This window comes from Dipodomys spectabilis, unplaced genomic scaffold (assembly GCF_019054845.1).
Source record: "Dipodomys spectabilis isolate Male_0828 unplaced genomic scaffold, ASM1905484v1 ptg000043l, whole genome shotgun sequence".
NCBI classification, from domain to species: Eukaryota; Metazoa; Chordata; class Mammalia; order Rodentia; family Heteromyidae; genus Dipodomys; species Dipodomys spectabilis.
This window is the reverse complement of record NW_024870720.1, coordinates 6,026,885-6,046,695: the sequence shown is the minus strand read 5'-3', so window position 1 is coordinate 6,046,695 and position 19,811 is coordinate 6,026,885. Positions and strand designations below refer to the sequence as shown.

Below are 19,811 nucleotides of genomic sequence, written 5' to 3'. Positions count from 1 at the left end.
AATTTATAAATAGCAATGAGCACAAAAAAAAAAAGAAATGTACTCATTACCTTGCCCATGTAATTGTAACCCCTCTGTGTGGTATTTTCACAATAAAAATTTTTAAAAAGTAAATAAATAAAAGGGCTTTATAGTTGTACCCCTCAATCTTTTCTCTCACTACAGCTGTTACGTAAGGAAAAGAAGAAACAACTGAAACATTCGTTTCCAAATTCAGATAGTAAACACAGAAAGTGGAAATGTGACCAGTTCCCTCCCCACAGAGAACTTTTGTTACAAACATAGATGGGTAAATCAATAAATAAAAAATAAAATAATAAAAAAGTAGTAAAATAGGCTTTTACCTTCTTTGCTGCTTCGGCTAGCAGAAGGGTCTTCCCTGTGCATGGTCCACCGTATACAATAAGAGGGTTGATGTGTCCTGTTTTGCTCGGAAGAATGTACTTATGCAAGATGTTTAGAGATTCACATTTGTACTCATAGAAGGAGGCATACGTTTTACATAACGATGAATGTTGAAGGATTTCATCATACAGTGTATCTGTTTCAGTGTCAAAATTCTGTTGTACTGTTGCCTGAATTATGTCAATCATGTCCTCATAAAATTGCTTACCAAGTCCTTCTATGTAATGGTTTTCTATTTCCTGGGAATAGCCCAGTTTCATGTCACAATGCGTGACGGATGTGTATACTCTCAGATTAGATGATGCCACGATGGTAGGAATAAATTCATCCCTGAGTTTTATCAGTTTCTCTTGAGCTTCAGGATCACGGATAATCCTGGGTTCCATTCCAGTAATATCCATGTATTTTCCCATCTCTGGGATTTTTACAAAGCGCTCAATGTTAGCGATTTTCCTAATGTAGCAAACACACTTCTTCAGGAATGCTGGGGTTTGCTTGCCTAAAGCAAAGTCAAACTCATCCTCAATAGCTGGAAGATAATAAGACAAGGAGTTTATTGCTCAGAAAAAGCAATATGTCTACATTTCCAACATTCAGCTCTTAAGTCAGTTCTACAGAATAATTTCATTTTCTTACTCCTTCCTCTTTTGTCCTTCCTTCCTTTCTTCCTTCCTTCCTTCCTTCCTCCCTTCTTTCCTTCTTTCCTTCCTTCTTTCCTTCTTTCTCTATCTCCCTCCACCCCACTCTCTCTCATTGTTTGTTTCTTTCTCTTCTGTGTCAATCCTAGGATTTGAACTCAGAGCCTGGGCACTGTCACTGGGCTTTTTGCTCAGCTAGTCTTCTACCACTTGAGCTACAGCTTCATTTCTAGTATTTTGGAGATAAGAATGTCATGTACTTTCCTGCTGGGGTTAGCTTTGAACTTCAAGCTTTAGATCTCAGCTACCTGAATAGCTAGGATTACAAATATAAGCCACCTATGTCTGCAAAATAACTTAATTCCTTCATTTCTTATCTATCTTTTTCCTAAGGACCTTAAAACCCAGGATAATGATTTATTTTATTTTATTTTATTTTGGTGTGGGTACTCGGGCTTGAGCTCTAACTCTCCAGCTTTCTTGCTTATGACTGGCATTCCACCACTTGAGCCAAGCCTCTAATTTTGTTGGTTAATTGAAGATGAGAATCTCACTCATGGATTTTTCTGGCTGACTTCAAGCTGAGACTCTCAGATCTTAGCCTCCTGATTAGTTAGGATTATATGAACTACTCATGCTTGGCAGCAGAATTTTTAATCTAATTATTTCGTACCTAATGGAAAGGGGAAATGGAAGCTTGACATAAGAAAGTAAGAATAGTAAGTTTATATTGGTGTTTACAAGTTGCTGCTTAGTTTCCCTTTCAGAGTTCAGCAGTTCTGTGTGGAGAAACAGCAGGATCAACTGAGGCCAGGAAAGACAGAGGATGCTGAACAGCACAGCTAGTTTACTTCTTCCTTTCCATTCAGTCCTTTACAACATGGCTTTGTCATTTGTTTGAAATATATTATACCTAGAGAGGCTCAAATACAATGCAAAAGCACATTTTAAAGCAAAATAAATCATGTTCTGAATACTGATCGTAGAAAATCGGAATTTTCCACGCCACTGTTAAAATCTGTTGCGTTCATCAGAAAAGGCATAGAAAAAGATTTAGTATAGAGCTTTGTTTCTTGTAAATCAAGCCATATATAGCTTATAATCCATATGCTTACACATAAGTAAATATAAATGGTCATTTCAAGCCCCATAAAAGCACTTAAACCTGGATCAGTGATATTAAAAACATGACTCTACAGGAAAAAAATAAAGTTGATAAATCAATGAAAATACATTTTAAGCCAATTTTATATAACAAGTCGCCTGCCTGGCTCACTTACCATCCCTTCCTCCCTTCCAATTTTCTTCCAGCCCTCCTTCCCTTCCCTCCCTCAGTGTCCTCCTTCCCTTCCTTCCTTCTTCATCCATCCTTTTCCTTTACCTAATTAGCCTTTGATGAGTTTAATGAGCACCTACTATGTGTGAGGCATGCTGCTAGTGATTTCGGATACAATAGTGAGAAAACATAGACAATATGGAGAGAAAGCATCCGTATGGATTGCTGTAGACTGCATATAATTTATATGCTGTAACCTCAACTCTAAATGCTAGTTTGGAAGGTGATTAGGCCATGAGAGTGGATCCTGCATGGATGAGATTAGTGCCTTTATAAAGAAGTCTCAGAGAGCTCCCCTGTCTCTGTTTTTCTGCCGGGAAGTAGTGAGATAGTATCATCTCCAGTTAGACACCTTGTTAGTTAGGTGCCTTGACCTTAGACTAGCAAGCCTCCAGAGCTGTAAAACAATTTCTGTTGTTTTAAAGCTATCCAGTTCATGGCATTCTATTACAGCTATCCAAGTGCACCATTTATGAAACTTTCAAGGGGGAAGGCAGATAGGAGTCCTTGGTTTTTCTCAATGACATGTGTTATGATTGCTTTGAGTTCTGCCATGGGGAAGAATGTGGTGAGTAAGAGTTGACAGTCAGATGCAAAGCCACCTGGGGAGGGCAGGGAAGTTTTCCTATGGTGGAGACCAGGGGATCTAGGATGGACACGTTGGCTGGAACCTAATGGTACTGTTGTGGGGAGAGGGTTTTGAGTACACAGGGCTGGTATGATCAGAAAAAAAACAAACAAGCAAAACCCCCCACAAACAACAAAGCCTTCTATGTGCTAGCCAAAACTTCAGTGTCCAGTCAAGTCTAGAACTATACACATATGTTCTATAAAGTAACCAATTAAGGAAGGTGGAGTTTACTTTAAAGATGAATGGTTTTTGTTTTTTGTGGGTTGTGGGGCTTAAATTCAGGGCCTAGGCACTGTCTCTGAGCCTCTTTGTGCTCAAGGATAGCACTCTACCACTTGAGCTACAGAACCACTTCCAGATTTTGAGTGGTCAATTGGTGATAAGAGTCTCTGGGAACTTTTCTGCCAGGCTGGCTTTAAACCATGATCCTCAGATCTCAGCCTCCTGATTAGTTAGGATGACAGGCGTGAGCTATCGGTGTCCAGCATTAAATAAGACTTTTAATGGAATTCTTGTAATAGTGTATTTTCACACACACACACACACACACACACACACACACACACACACACGCACACACACGCACACAACTCTCCCCCTCCCCCAGCATTTGGTCATTTCTTTCCTAACCATCTGTGTACAACATTGGCAAGCACACTGGATCTCAGGCCGCTACATTCTGTGATGATTTGTAGGGAGGAAGAATGGCTGTATTAATCATAACAGTCCATAATGTGTAGATAATATGGTATCTATACATAATCCTTTGTGATCAGATATGAATAGCCAATGGGCCAATGGTGATATTTATACATAAAGTGTGATAACCAGATGTCAGTGGTCACTTGGACTCCCAGATGATTCCATGGTAATCCCGCTCCGTCGCTAGCACATCTATGGAAAACAAGTCAATCAGGACTCTGGAACATCAAGAGACACAGAGAAACCAAGCTGGAGGAACCTATGTAAGCATGGCTGTACAGAAGTGCCTGCATCGTATAAATGAACCAGAATAAATGAAAGACAAGATTCAAAATAAACACAGATGGGTTCTGTTTTGGAAGCAATGTATCTCCACATTGGGGGTGGGGGCTTTATTTATGATTGCTGCTGTTGTTTGGATCTGGAACTCCTCCCAAAGGTCCACGTGTTAAAGGTTGATTTTTCAGAGTAGCACTTGAGGAGGGCGTGGCACCTTTAAGAGGTGGGCCCTTGTGGGAATTTTTAGGTCATTGGGTCGTGTCCTTGAGGTGACCTTGGGGCACTGTTGCTTTCTTTTCTTTCACTACCAGGCACAAGGTGAATGCATGGCTTTGCTACTGGCTCCCTTTATGATGTGTTGCTATATCACAGTCCCAAAAGCGGGCAGGAAAGTCCACGAGACTCTTATCTACAATTAACCACCGGAAAACTGGAAGTGGCGCTGTGGTTCAAGTGGTAGAGTGCTAGAGTTCAAGCCCCACGACCGACCCTCCCCCCCAAAAAAATGAATTGTGAAACACATTACAACTGGTTTTTCCGCCAATGATTCTTTACTATTTGCTTGCAAAATAAACGCTGTCATAGCTGATGATGTTTACCCAGTAGTGTTTGTTCTCTGGAAATTACAATTCATACATTCTTCATATCTGTGGTTTCCTGGGTAACTTTGTTTTTTTTTTTTTTTTTTTTTGGCAGTGCTGAAATTTGAATTCAGGGTCTTGCATGTGCTCTACCACTTCAGCCACACAAGAACTCTTGTTTTTGACTTGAGTTGTTTTTTAGATGTGGTCTTGTATCTTTAGCCAGAAGGCCATGATCTTCCTACCTTTAGCCTTCATTTGGCAAGGATCATGGCATAAACCACCACCCCAACTTACTGCTTGAGATGGGGGTTATTGTTGACTTTTTGTCTGTTTGAACCTTCCTCCTAAGGAGTGGAGATTACAGATTTGAGGCTGAAACATGTCGTAATGAAGCTTCCTCTCTGTGGCTGAGAATGGCTGATTAAGCAAATGTCTGCTCAGTAGTTGGGGGGGATTTTAATTTACACTCTCCCGTAGCTTTCCATGCTACTTACAATGGAACAAGGAAACACATTCAATGGCACGTGTTGCTCCCCTCGGACGTCAGCTCTCCCTCACTCACCTGGCTTTCTTGACTTTCTTCCTGTTCTTGTTCTTTGCTAGGCACATTCCTATCTCATGCATCTTGGATCTGTTGATCTCTCTGATATTGTACTGTCAGCTCTAACTCCTTCCAGTTTCAGTTTAAAAACCATCGCTTTTGTCCACTCTGGACCCCAGCATCCTTTATCAATCACTACTGTGCTCATACAGAACTCAGTGTTTCCAGGGCCTCAGGTGTGGTATTTGTATGATCATTTCTAAAATGATCTTGTTCACTTATTACTCGACCATCAGTTACTTCCTCACTCTGAAAAAATAATTTCCAGAGAACAGACACCTTATCTTTTTTTTTTTTTAATTCATCGACAGCTCCCTAATGCTTGGCACCAAATAAGCCAAGAGGTCCATACACCTCACGCAGGGATGGATAAGTGAACAGACAGCTCAGCTGAAAAACAGTGATAGAATCTGGGCTATTAGGTTTCACCGACAACTTCTGCTCAAATCACATTTTCTGGAGAAGCCCTCAAGCCAAGTAAAAGCTTTTTCTGTGAGTTAAAGCAAAAGAACACTCATCCCTCTTGGACCTGGCAAGATTTAGAAAAATTAAATCTGCCAGGCTGTAAGTTAGATGACATTATTTTATCTAGCCCTTCGTTGGCTGAGGACACAGGCAAATTACCTGAGAACAGGTACCTCTTAGCTTGGCTGTGCTTCATCTTGCCCTTCTCGTGTAGCAGTTTGACGGCAGCCTTAAATATCGCCTTGATCTCATCCGATATCTCCTGCCATGGCTTTTCGTCTTCAGCACTGGCAGGAGGCTGTGTCTGTGAAAGGAAAAAAAGTCAGTCTTAGGTCATCACAGAAGCACTAGAATGTAAGTGCGAGAGAATTCCACTTACTTACAGTACTGAGAGGCATGTTACAGCATCTCTTTTTAATCTCTTTCTCACCAGGAACCCTCCATGTGCAGTGTGAATAAGTATGCAAAGATATACTCCAGACAGGGCAACCTGGTTGCTGGGATTTGCTTTGGTTTGTGGAGGGCTTGAGTATGTTCTCCCCAAATTTCATGTGTTAGAAACTCTGTCCAGAATGCAGCAGTGTTCAGATGTGGTGGAGGCCTTTAAGAGGGAGGACCTAGGGAAGGTGAGTCTATCACGGGAGCAACATCTTCAGAAGGGATTAATGTAGTTCTCCTATGTCCGGGTTAACTCCCAAGAGATTGTACTGCTGTAAAAAGAGCAACGAGGCCTGAGTCTCTCTGGCTTCCTGCCTTACCATGTGATCTCTTTTGCATGAGTCAAGAGGGCCCTGTTCAGAGTTTGAACAGGTGGAGCTGCTTGATCTCCAAAAGTAGGACTTACATAAACATCTTTCCTCAGATCTTATCTAGGATCAGCTATTTTGTTATAGCAATAGAAATATGGAGTAATTTTTAAATTTTTTTACCATGTTTATCCCTTTTGAGTTTTGATAGAAATGTCACAACAAAATAATCGTTTAAAAATGTCCTCCCAAGGGGAACCTTAAATGGGTGTGGGGTTTACATCTTATCACTTGTTTTTAGGCATTCTGTTTTGTGGGTCTACTAGGAGAGTAGATTGTCTAACAAGAAAGAAACGTTTAGGTAGTCTTGACAATAATCTTGCCATCCATTCATTTACTCAACAATTTATGCATGATAGCATGTGGAGCTTTGGGAAAAATGTACATTTCCCTTGAGGATCATAGAACTAAGTGAATATGGGACATGTAAAGACTTCTGAATAGTAACCTATGAGCATGAACTCCGGAGCCACTGTGTAAATCAGATTAGTATTATTTCTGCTAGTCCTGGGGCTTGAACTCAGGGCGTGGGCACTGTCCCTGAACTTCTTTTGTTCAAGCTAGCACTCTACCACTTGAGCCACAGCTCCCCTTTGGCTTTTTCTGTGGAATAGAACCCGGGCTTCATGCATGCTAGACATGCACTCTACCACTGAGCCACCTTCCCAGCCTGCTTATTCTCTACTATCTACATTTACTCAGCACATTTAACTGGCGAATGGCTTCTTATGCAGAGAAGCACTATCAGTGCAGTTACTTTGCATGATGCATGTGAGGAGAAAGATGGAAAACCAAGGACTGTGACATAGCTTCATATTGCATGAAGAAAATACGGAGCTGAATATCAGAAAGACAAGCATTCAACATCTTAAAATGAAGATGTGTGGCCATGCTATGGTTCACATCCTTTGAAGCAGCCTCCATGCTGATTGGAGCAAGGATCTCTCTTTTGTAAGAGGACTGGATATCTGTCTTCTTTCCAATCCATCTTAGTCTATGCACAAATAGCCCCGCCTTTCCCTTCTTCTCCCTTCATTGGGTCCAGTAGTAGACATGCTTTGGGAATGAAGTGGGAGAGAAGATAATAATACCGTCTCTTTCAGACTCAGATATAAATCAGTCTCACTTGGTGAGTTTACCTAGGGGCATATACATACATACATATATATATACACACACAAAGTGAAATACTAAGAGAAAAATGCCAAGTTACAAAGAATGCATGTCTTTTTTTATATGTGGAAGCTAGGTTTAGTTTATAAACTCATAAGCAAATATGTTGGGTGCTATGCAAATATATACATATATTAAATATATATATATGAATGTGTAATTCCTAATTAATTGGTAGTTCCTATTAATTTGTATTAATGTGTAGCTCCAAATTCCAAAGTTCAGCAAAATCAAACTGCAGGAAAGGGGTGTGGTGGGGTCAGGAAGGAAAGGGTGGACAAATAAAGAGGAGAAGAGGAAGAGAATGTAGTCAAGAATACAGTATATATCCTATATATATATATATATATATATATCTTACATATCCAATGTATATCCAATGCACATCTAATGTATATCCTACAAACTCGAGAGTTAGGGAAAGGGTGGGTAAGGGAGAGAATGTTGGTAAGGGTAAGAATGTTGGAAGGGGTGATATTAAGATATATTGTATTCATAAATGGCTTTGTTAAAATGGTAACTTCTTTGTACAACTACTCAAAGATATTCAAAAAAGAAAACAACCATTAAAAAAAGAACAGGAGGATAATGAAACAACCACTTGCCAATAGAAATCAACCAATCTCACAATATTCTTTTTTTGTAAGCAAATAAAAATATGTTACTGTTGCAGTAGATACTGAATATCTGGGGGGCACAGCTGAAGAAAAAAAATCAGTGAAGCTGGGTCCTGGTGGCTCACGCCTGTAATCCTAGCTCCGAACGAGGCTGAGCTCTGAGGGTCGTGGTTTGAAGCCAGCCCAGGCTGCAAAGTCTGTGAGACTCTTATCTCCAAAACACTACTCAGAAAAAGACAGAAGTGGTACTGTGGCTCAAGTGGTAGAGCGCTAGACCTGAGCACAAACAGGCTCAGGGACAGCACCAAGGCGTTGAGTTCAGACCTCAGGAATGGGGGGAAGATGAGTGAACTGGAATAAAGCTCTGAAGTAGTCTTCTCAACTGCAGCAGAGAGAGAAAGGAAATTGATAATGTGAGAGCAAGTGTAGGGACATGGAGAGTAGACTGAGATCTAATGTATATCTGATTAAGATGCAAGAAGGAACAGAATTTTGAACACTACCAGGGTATATGAACATATGAATTTATGGATACATATGATTAAATGAGAACTTCTTCAGTAAATATTGAGTTTTTCATTGGTAGACTATTACTCAAAGATACATTTCAGAAAAAACGGAGAATGACCTTAAAAAGGAAGGTCAGAGATGCTACAAGGCAAGATGAACCTTAAATGTAAAATATTCCTAGTTTTGGATTTAGTCCTCCTCCTCCTTCTTGTCCCCTGATTCCTCCTCCTCCTCCTCCTCCTCCTATTCTTCTTCCTTCTTCTCCTTCTCCTTCTTTTCTTCCTCCTCCCCCTCTTCCTTTTTTTTTTTAGAAATAACTTTAAGGTGCATAACACCATGTTGTAAAATGATGATTGCAATTAAGTGAACTAACGTATCCTTCGTGTCACAATTACCACTTTGAGAGCCAGTAATCAAATTTCAAGTATATGTGATACATTATCATTAAATACCTTATACTAACCAGAATTAATGACTGAAAGTTTGTGCCCTTTTGCTAACTTTCCTCTTCCCTCCATACTTCAGTTCCTAGTACTTTAAACACCTTCTAATCAGTTATGCTGAGTTCAAATGCTTTAGATACTATGTTATCTATCAGTGAGATCAATACTGTTTGTCTTTCTGGGTTATTTTATATAAAATGTGCTCCAGGTTCATCAATGCTGCTGCTAATAGTAGGATTTTTTTCTTTTTAAAGACTGAATGATATTCGTGTATGTGTGTGTGTGTGTGTATGTGTGTGTGTGTGTGTGTGTGTTTTGTATCTATTTGTCTGTTGAATGGTAGGTTGCTTCCATATCTTGAGTTTCGTGAGTAATGCTGTGATGGAGCTTGGAATGAAGATGTCCTTTCCAAATAATGATCTCATTCTTGTGAATACAGACCCAGCAGTGGGATTGCTGCATCCTAAAACTACATATGTAGTTTTACTATTGTTTTGAGGCGTTGCTCTATTGGTTTCCATAGCAACTGTGTAGTTCCACCCACAAGGTACCAGGGTTTCCCTTTCTTTATCTCCCCCAATATTCCCCTTCTGATTTTCAGATAATCAGCCCTTGTGGTTTTGATTTACATTTCTTTGATGATTAGTGTTAATTTAGTTGTTAAAAGGAAACTTAGGGCTTAGGGCAGATTCTACTTTGTGCCTTTTCAATGGAGGAGAAAAACAGCCCTGAATGGCAATCTATCTAAAAGTTCAGAGTCAAGGGGAGAAGCAGAGCTTACTGTATTTGTAGTGTTTCTTAGCAGCTCTGATCTGGGTCTGAGGTAATAGGCTGCTGGCACTGAGTTCTCATCCCGACAGTACCACTCTTCCAGTAACTTGGTCTCCAGCTTTGCCTCTATGGCAGCATCCAAAATCATTTCAAACTCTGAGGCTTCAACTTCTCCTGGGATTCGGATGTTCCCATATTTTTCACCTAATAGTCCCTGTGTATCAACAAGAAAATTCGGTTTAGTGTATCACCAAGAAAGGTCATCTTGGAACTCACAGGACAGAAAGTCACTCAACAAATGTTAGCAAATAGATGACAAGACACATTGCCTGGTGAGTTTTCTCTTATAATCACAGTACATTCTTGATTTAATAAGCAAAATTAGATCAATTATAATTGTAACAAATTGTTCAACTTACTGAGAAATTAAATTGTATACGGGCTCAGACTCATGCAGAATGCAGAATTTCTGTAGCAAAGCTGCTATCTCGAAGTTTATGTAAGAAAACAAAAGCTGTTCTGCTCTGAGATTTACTTATGACAAAAAAATTGGCTTGGAAAAAATTGTATTAAGTGAAGTAAGCCAGGCCCAAAGAAACATAGGTCCCATGGTTTCCCTTATTTGCAATATCTAGAATATGTCTGAGTCAAGCAGAAAAGGTCAGATAAGGTGATGTTAGGGAATTGAACCCTAAGATATGTACTCAAAGTTTTTTTTTTGTTTCTAACACATTTATAAGATTATTTCTTTGTTGCTTTGTATGTCCCTCCCCCACAGTATAACCCCTGCTTTCACTGTATTTGATGTCGGTATAATTTGTGGAGGGGAAGGGGAAAAACAAATCGTTTAAATAGGGATGCAGGTGGACCCATTGCAACAATGAGATGTACAAGTAGTTATGTCGAAAACGAACTTTACAACTTTGGTGGGGGGGGGGGGCGGGGAAGATTGGGTGGCGGGGGGGGGGGGGAGGATGGGAAGGGATGGGAAGGGGAAACAAAGGAGGAGGCTATAATGCTTGATATAAAATGTACTCATTATCTTGCCCATGTAATTGTAACCCCTCTGTACAGTATTTTCACAATAAAAAATAATAAAATCGGAAAAAAAATTGAGAGGCTGAACCTTACAAAATGTCATGTACATAATGTTTTCAAACAACAGAACAAGGATTGGTGGTGGTATTCTCTAGATTCTATAGAGTCGTATGGCTACAAAGAAGGAAGTATGATATCATGGGAGGTGAGACTTCTGCTAACCATACTGGCAACTGGAGAAAAAACTCAAAGTGTAAATGAGATAGCATTTTCTTTCATTAAAGTGAAAAAAACTCCTCAAATACATCACTAAAGCAAACAAACAAAAGCCATGCACTCAGATGTGTGAAAATAGCAATACAGTGGTAACAAGAAGCATGTAAGATGATCCAATATTATTCTGTATAGTGTTCTGGCTATATGTTTTAAAGGCCATGTAAATCTATCTAACTTTTGACTTGACTTTTTTTTCTTGGAACTTGTATTTAGAAAAGAACTAAATATGCACACAAAGACTTAAAAGAATATGTATGCTGCATCTGTTTCATTAAACAGGAAAAAGTTAGTAGGACATCTTTTTTGGCCAGTCCCGGGGCTTGAACTCAGGGCCTGGGCACTGTTCTTGAGCTTCTTTAGTTCAAGGCTAGTGCTCTACCACTTGAGCCACAGTGGCACTTCTGGCTCTTTCTGTGTATGTGGTTCTGAGGAATCGAACCCAGGGCTTCATGCATGCTAGGCAGGCACTCTACCACTAAGCCACATTCCCAGCCCTAGTAGGACATCTGAAATGACAAAGAAAGAAATTTTCCTTCTTTCCTTCCCTGCTTCCCTCTTCCCCCCCTCCCTCCTTCCCTCCCTCCCTCCCTACTTCCTTCCTTCCTTCCTTCCTTCCTTCCTTCCTTCCTTCCTTCCTTCCTTCCTTCCTTTCTTTCTCTCAATTTCTTTCTCCCTTTCTCTTCTTTTTCTCCTCTTTCTTTCTTCCTTCTTTTTCTTTCTCTCTTTCTTCTTTTTTTCTTTCCTTTTTTATTGTGAAAATACTGTACAGAGGGGTTACAATTACATGGGCAAGATAATGAGTACATTTCTTATCAAGCATTGTTGCCTCCTCCTTTGTTCCCCCCTTCCCTCACCTCCCCAGCCCTCCAAAGTTGTAAAGTTCATTTTTCAACATAAGGACTTGTACATCTCATTGTTGCAATGGGTCCACTTGTAACCTTTCTTTCTCCAGGTCCTAAGGCCTGGGTGGGTGGGTGGGGCGGGATATGGGAAGGGAAAGGAAGGGGAAACAAAGGAGGAAGCAACAATGCTTGATAAGAAATGTACTCATTATCTTGCCCATGTAATTGTAACTCCTCTGTATGGTATTTTCATAATAAAAAATTTAAAAAAGGCCTGAACTCAGGGCCTGGATGCTGTCCCTGAACTTTGTCACTCAAGGTTAGTATGCTACTACTTTGAACCACAGTGCTACTTCTGGGTTTCTGGGGGTATCATAGATTTTTCTGCACGGGTTAGTTTTGAACTGTGATCCTCAGGTATCAGCCTCCTGAATATCTAGGATTACAAACATGAGCCACCAGCATCTGGTAGAAAGATGTCTATAAAGTATTATTAAATGAGAAGTGTATCAGATGATTCCAGAATCAATCAATCAATCTATATATAATGTTACATGTACATGAAAAGAAAAAGGGATAATATACATACACACATGTAATATTTGTAAAAGAAATACATCAAGGTTATAGTGGTTATCTTTGAGTGGATTTACCTAGGTTTTGTGAATTTCCTGCTTTTTAATATTTTTTTGCAACATAATATATTATTTTATAATGCAAAACTCAGAAGTTATTTGATATATTTACACATAGCAATTCAAAACTTTCAGGTTTGCTCTACATGTTTGCTTAATCCAGTGGATCTCAAAGTATGTTCCTGGGACCAACTACATTTTAATACTTGATTGTTAGAAGTGCACATCATCAGGTTCCATTCCAGCCATGTCTTCTAGAACTGCAACTGTGGTTAGGGAGCTATAGGCAATGGAACTTTGGACTCAGTTGTGTGTGTGTGTGTGTGTGTGTGTGTGTGTGTGTGTGTGTGTACGTGCTATCCTTGGGGCTCAGGACTGGACTCTGTCCCAGAGTCTCCTTAAGAGTATCGTCTTTTGGTCTCACTGGGTGTGAGTAACTAGAATCCTGTATAATTTATCATATCCTAGTGCATTTAGATCTAATTTCTGTATATCAGAGAGAACATACAGCTTTAACATAAACTAATATGGTTGATGATATCCAGAGTGATGTGAATTTCTAGTTTTATCATAGTATATTCTTGTGTGTGTGTGTGTGTGTGTGTGTGTGTGTGTGTGTGTGGCAGTAATGGGGTCTGAACTTGGTACCTTTTGCTTGCTATATAGGTGCGCTACCATCTGAGCCTCATCCCCAGATCCCCAGACTTCATTTAGCAGGAACTATATAAACATCTAGTTGAGCCGGGCATCAGTGGCTCATGCCTGTAATCCTAGCTACTGGGAGGCTGAGTTCTGAGGATCATGGTTCAAAGCCAGCCCAGGCAGGAAAGGCTGTGAAACTCTTATCTCCAATTAAACACCAGAAAACAAGAAGTGCCACTGTGGCTTGAACTGAAGAGCTGGACAGTGCCCAGGCCCAGAGTTCAAGTTCCACGACTGACAAAAATGAAAACAAAACAAAACAAAAAATCAAAATGTCTAGTTGGATTACAATCTATCTCTTCTAATTGACCCACAGTAGAAGGTGACTGTAGTGAACTGAACACAGGTTTTAAGCTCAGTTCTCCTATACCAGTCTCAAAAACTGGACAGGAAGTAGTTACAACCTGTCTGTTCTTTTTGGCTACATATATCCCTCTGGAAGAGGTGAGAATGGCAGGCCTTCACTTTGTTGGTATTTAGAAGGTACGAGGGTGGGGTTTATAGAGAATTCTTTTGAGCTAGCACTATCCTTAACTCACTATATTAGCTTTCAGGTCAATTAAAAACACTTTTATTTTAGTCTACATTGCTTTGGGGGTCATATTTGATAAGAGGTCGAATGCAATAAAAATGACATATTTCACATTATTTCTCAATTTTCAAGGGTTCCAAAAAGTCTCTCTAGTGCTGTACCATCAAGTTTATCTATCCTCTTATCTACTGCAGACACAGGGAGAAATGGGCCCTTTTAGGCCTATCATCTGGAGATAATCTTGTACTCCTAATCTAATTCTGCATGAGGAGGATCAGAACTCATAGTCGGGGCTATTGGTCATGAGGAGTATAGTTTAAGCAGTGGGATGAGCCATTCAGAAAAACCCACTGTGGGCAATGGATACCAGGAAAGTCCAAACAGGTATATAAGTGGAATTTGGTTCTCAGTGGACTAAAGCATTAAATATGGAATTCCATATTTGACAATTCTCCATCTAGTAGCCTGTGAAGTCCAGGAGTATCATGGGCCCACCTACCATGATCGAAGACAAGACCAGAGGGATTCTGAAAATAAAGTGATGAACAGGAAAAGTGGCTAGTGAAAGTCTCATCATTTCATCTTAGTGCAGGACTATCATCATTTCACAAGTAAAGGATTATGTTGGTTCATCTTCTTTCTGATCTAATTAAACCTTGTTCGGGTCCAATCTATGGGTTGATATCTAGGATGTGTTCCATGGATTACCTGCTGATGGAACACCCAGGAGACTTGTTAAAATGGAGATTTCCAGTTCCCTTCTGAGACCTAAAGGATCCTAGAGGTGGAAAAGCCCAGGAATCTGGATTTAAAAATGAAGTTCCAAATGAATTTCAAAAACATGAATGTACATTGCCCATATTTTCCTAAGCAATGCTTGGCAGACTTTGAAGAGGCTGGTCTGGGAATATAGCCGATCATTACAAAAAATCGAAAGCTATTTAGAAAGAATTATTTCTTTTAGTTGAACACCTGGCACCAAACATTATATCTGATCAATAAGGTTAGACAAAATGTTCCTTGGAGTAAAGATTATGAGGGAAGAAAAACTAAAATCATCTTCAGTCAATTCAAATTTTATATATATACATCTCCTACTCTCTATAAAGTGGAAATAGAGAACTTTAGAAAAGTAATAATGTGCTGTATAGGTTTAAAGTTACTTATTGGATTGTTCTGCCCTAGTAATTTTCTCTATTGATTCTACCTTTAGTTAGATACTCATGAATCATGAATCAGTTATTTTTCAAGAGTCCAAGACAGGATTCTACTTTTATCTTATTTCACTACTTGAGAAACAGGAAAAGAGAAATTTGCTACCATATGTTTTTTAGGAAGATAATTTTGGATTGTGTGCATGTGTGTGAGTGTATGCATGTGTGTGTGCATATGAGTATATGTGTGTGTGTGTGTGTGTGTGTGTGTGTGTATAGTTCTAAGGTAACACACAAATTGATTGTTGCATTCAAATTTTTATAAATATTTACTAGGTCCACAAGTCGATTCAGAGTGAACCAGTTGAACTTAGTTGCAAAGTCTAACTCATATGATCAATAGGTCAAGGAGAGGTAGAGAGGCAAGCCAAGTTCAAGAGGCCACCAAGAAGACTCCAGATGGCAAGATGAAGTCTACTGTTTTGTTTTCTTTTTGGACTACAGCTTAGCTCTACAACCATGGAAGGTATGCATGAATGACCTGAAGGTAGTTATAGGCATTCTGAGCAAGAAGGAAGCCTTTACTATTTTCTGTCCACTGGCAATAAAATAAACATTTCCTTGACTGAAGGAGAAATGTATTTCTTGCATCTTTCTGTACCAACATTCAAAAAAGTTTTTTATTTATTTTAAAAGTTATTTGGTTTGGTTAATTCAACACTATCCATTTGTTGGAGGAAATTTGGTGGACAATTGCAAAACAGCATTTAGTTTTGCATGGGGGGGGGCATTTTTTTAAGTTACACCAACTGACTGGTTAGCCTAAAACCCTATGCAGAAGCAAAGCAGATAACTGAAACATGTTTCAAATTTTTAATGAAGGATACAAACACTCTGTCTAAACATATGTACATTATACATACATACATACATACATACATATATATAAAAGCATTAAGTTCTGGTCTGCATATAAAATTTCATACTCACCTCTTTCATTTACCTAACCAAAGATAGAAAATACTTAATGTGGACGTTTTTTAAATAGTGAAGATACATTGTGTGAGTTAGATGGGGGGCAAGAATCCCCGTTTAAGTAGAATCTAGATAGTTAAGTCTAAAGGGCTGAAAGTCTAAGGAAATGGAGTAAAACTATTAACTGTATTTTGTGCACCTATAATTCTAGTGTAAGAAATACTTCCCGGTACTTGAAGGAGTTTGTGGTTTTACCACATTATAAATGTATCAAATGTTAATGATTTGTTTGCCTTAAGCTGATTAATTTATGTAGTGTGAATTTCATCACAGTTAAAAGAGAAGGAAATGAAATCTGAACTACTGAGTTCTTTATATCTAAGAACTTAAAGTGTAAAATCTCTACTTTGCCTTCTTTATATGCTTCATTACCTGGAAAATATCAAAATATAGTACTTATTCCTTAGAAATACCAGCACAAAGGTAATACCTACAACCATGAAGGGATCAGGTAAGAGAATCACACAGAAGGAAGTCATTCTAGAGTTCATAGTTACCTTAGATTAATTCCAAAGTATAGATTATATCCCCAATGCTGGCCAGTTGCCTTACAAAACTGAGAATGGAAAAACGTGTAAGAATTACTGAAATTCTAGAAAGAGAATTCAGTGAGGAGTGGAGTTTGTTTGAGGGGTGGAGTTGGAGAGTTGTAGACACAGGAGAAAATAGTTGTCTGTGTATTCAAACAGACTGTCCACAAAACAATTAGTGAAACATGTATGTGTAGGCTAAACCTGTGATTGGCTAGAAAAGTGGGCTTGGAAGTCAGTATGCATTCATTCAATACATACTTGACCTTCTAGGGTGAATGTTTCAGTTTGCTCAGGACTGTCATAGATTGAGAACTGAACATCCAAGAACATTCTCAACTCCTGGGATGCCAGAGTGGTTGGTCATGCTAGCAAGCCTGCCATCACCCTAACTTCCTTTGTGCCTTCATAGTAGAAAGGTAGGCCAGTATATGTATAGTTCATTCTATACAGTTCAATGGGGGAATTACAGCACAGGAGGGCTAAGAGCCACCAATCTTACTGCAGAAGGGGAGAAATAGTAGAAGAGTGCCACAGAAGACAGAAGAGACGAGGGGCTGGGAAGTGGTAGAGTGCTTGCCTTGCATGCATGAGGCCCTGGGTTCGATTCCTCAGAACCACATGAGCAAAAAGAAAAAAAGCCGTAAGTGGCACTGTGGCTCAAGTGGTAGAGCGCTAGCCTTGAGCTGAAGAGCTGAGGGACAATGCCCAGACCCAGAGTTCAGGCCCATGACCGGACCCCCCCTTCCCCCCAAAAAAGAAATGAAACCAAGACAGAAGAGACTAATATCCTAGCTATTGATATGGAACTGTTATAGAGTGGGCCTATGACATAAACGGAAATTCATATTAACAAAACAAAATGCCAGCAAGCAGAAAAAAGTAATAATGCCCAACTCTATTCACAACCCCCTAGCTGCAAATGAAATCACCAGTGTGATAAGATCTTTTTGCTTATGAAATCCACAGAGAACAATAATGACTAATGTTCACTGGTTTCTAGGCAACAAGACAGGAGTCCGCTCAGATGGAGAACCAATAAAAGTGAGCAAACCTTGCTGAGTATGTAAAATGGCAGGATGTGAAAAATTCCACTTTAAGAAATTTATCCTACTATTTATGTACGGATTCCAGGTTCATAAACAAATTAGTTCAGTAAATGTTAGCTTATATTCTGATCTCATTCTACATGAATTTTTTTTTTTTTTGTTGGTCATGGAGCTTGAACTCAGGGCCTGGGTGTTATCCCTGAGCTCTTTTGCTTAAGACTAGTGCTCTACTTGAGCTATAGCGCCACTTCTGGTTTTCTGGTAGTTAATTGGCGATAAACATCTCATGGACTTTCCTGTCCTGGCTGTTATCCTCAGATTTCAGCCTGAGTAGCTAGGATTATAGGCATGAGCCACTAGGGCCCAGCAAAATTTTTAATTTTTTTTTAGCTGGTTAGTGCTATTAGAAAACAGCAAAGTAAGGGTAGACTTGCTCACTATAACAACCATCCCACAAAAATTGGGGGGCAGAATTCTTCTGTAAGATTCCATTTTTCCCCTAAAATATGAAAAAACAGAGAATCTGAATAAACTAAGCAACTGTATTCTTATAGCTCATCTGTGAATTTGACAATTCAACATGTGGTCATATTTTCAAGTTATTGTTTTTTGAACTAGGAAACAAAATTACAAGTGAGTTTTAGCTGTACAGAAACGTTGAGTAGATCTTTCCACATACCAATGGTACATTTGTTGTCACTAATAAACCAATGTTAATGAACCAACACTTGGGTGAATTAAGTCCATAGTTTATTCAGATTCCTTTAATTTTTATTTACTGTCCTTTTTCTGGTCCAGTATCCCAGATTACATTTACAGTATACTTTTGGTATTGACAGCGCCATTATTCCAAGGACCACCATGGAAGAATACCATGGGAAAGCCTTGCAAAAAGATGAATGGATCATGCATAATTCTTTCCAACTGGGGACAGAGCAGAGAGGACTGGGTGATCTAGATGAAGACACAGTTCTTAATGCATATTTTTTCTTCTGGCTTGGGCTTAGGAACTTCTACCTCAAGTGATCTTTTTCAGTGTAGCCTTAATCTTTAATAGGCATTTTGTAGTTATAGGTTTTGCATGTTGAGCATCTTTGCCTGCCTATAAAATAACAACACCAGCTTTTCCACATGATGGGAAACAAGAACTACTGACACACCACTAAGACACCCTAAAAACTCTTTAAACACATTGCAATAGCAGAAATGCCTCACTGTACATGTGAAGAAAACAGGAGTAAGGCCCTTAGATATCACCCTGCACCAGAATAAATTTCAAATGGATCAAAGACCTCAACGCAAGACCAGATAGCCTGAAAATACTACAGGAAGGGATAGGGAAACACCAGGGCTCCTTCTCATGGGTTGAAACTTCCTAAGCAAAATCCAGAAACACAAGAAGTCAAAGAAAGGCTGAATAAATGGGATTGCATTAAACTGAAGAGTGTCTGCATGGCAAAGGAAATAGCTAGCAAGATAAATAGAAAACACACAGATGTGAGAAGATCTTTACTAGCTATGTATCAGATAAGGGCCTCATATCTAAAATATATCTACAGCTCAAAAAATTAAATCCTCACAATACAAATCCTCAAAGAAACAACAATGCCATTAATAAGTGGGCTAAAGCCTTAAAGAGGCTTTTCTGAAGAAGAAATAAGAATGGCCAATAGAAGGGGTAGCAATGTTTGACAAGAAATGTACTCGATATCTTACTCATGTAATTATAATCCCCCTATACAGCATCTTTACAATAAAATAAAATTAAAAAAAGAATGTCCAATAGACACATGAAGAAATGTTCAACATCTCTGGCCATAAAAGGAATGCAAATCAAAGCAACATTGAGATTCTACCTTACCCGAGTTAGAATGGCCATTATTAAGAAAACTAATAATAACAGATGCTGGGGGGATGTGGCCAAAAGGGAATACTACTACATTTTTGTAGTTCAACCACTCTGGAAAGCAGTATGGAGGTTCCTCAAAAGACTAAACATAGAGCTCCCCTATGATCCAGCAATCCCACTCCTGGGCATTTACCCAAATTACCACCAA

The 19,811-nt window shown here is 39.2% G+C and overlaps 1 protein-coding gene across 1 annotated transcript in view; it reads right to left on the bottom strand.

Annotated features, from left to right (window-relative positions):
* The window catches only part of Nwd2 (NACHT and WD repeat domain containing 2), a 133,465-nt gene that overhangs the window by 6,473 nt on the left and 107,181 nt on the right, over window positions 1–19,811 (bottom strand). Inside the window, exons 4-6 of the mRNA XM_042678260.1 lie at window positions 9,972–10,175; window positions 5,801–5,945; window positions 345–934 (exon numbers count right to left, since the gene is read on the bottom strand). Coding sequence (XP_042534194.1) covers window positions 345–934; window positions 5,801–5,945; window positions 9,972–10,175 — 939 coding nt within the window. The remainder of the gene's footprint in view (window positions 1–344; window positions 935–5,800; window positions 5,946–9,971; window positions 10,176–19,811) is intronic.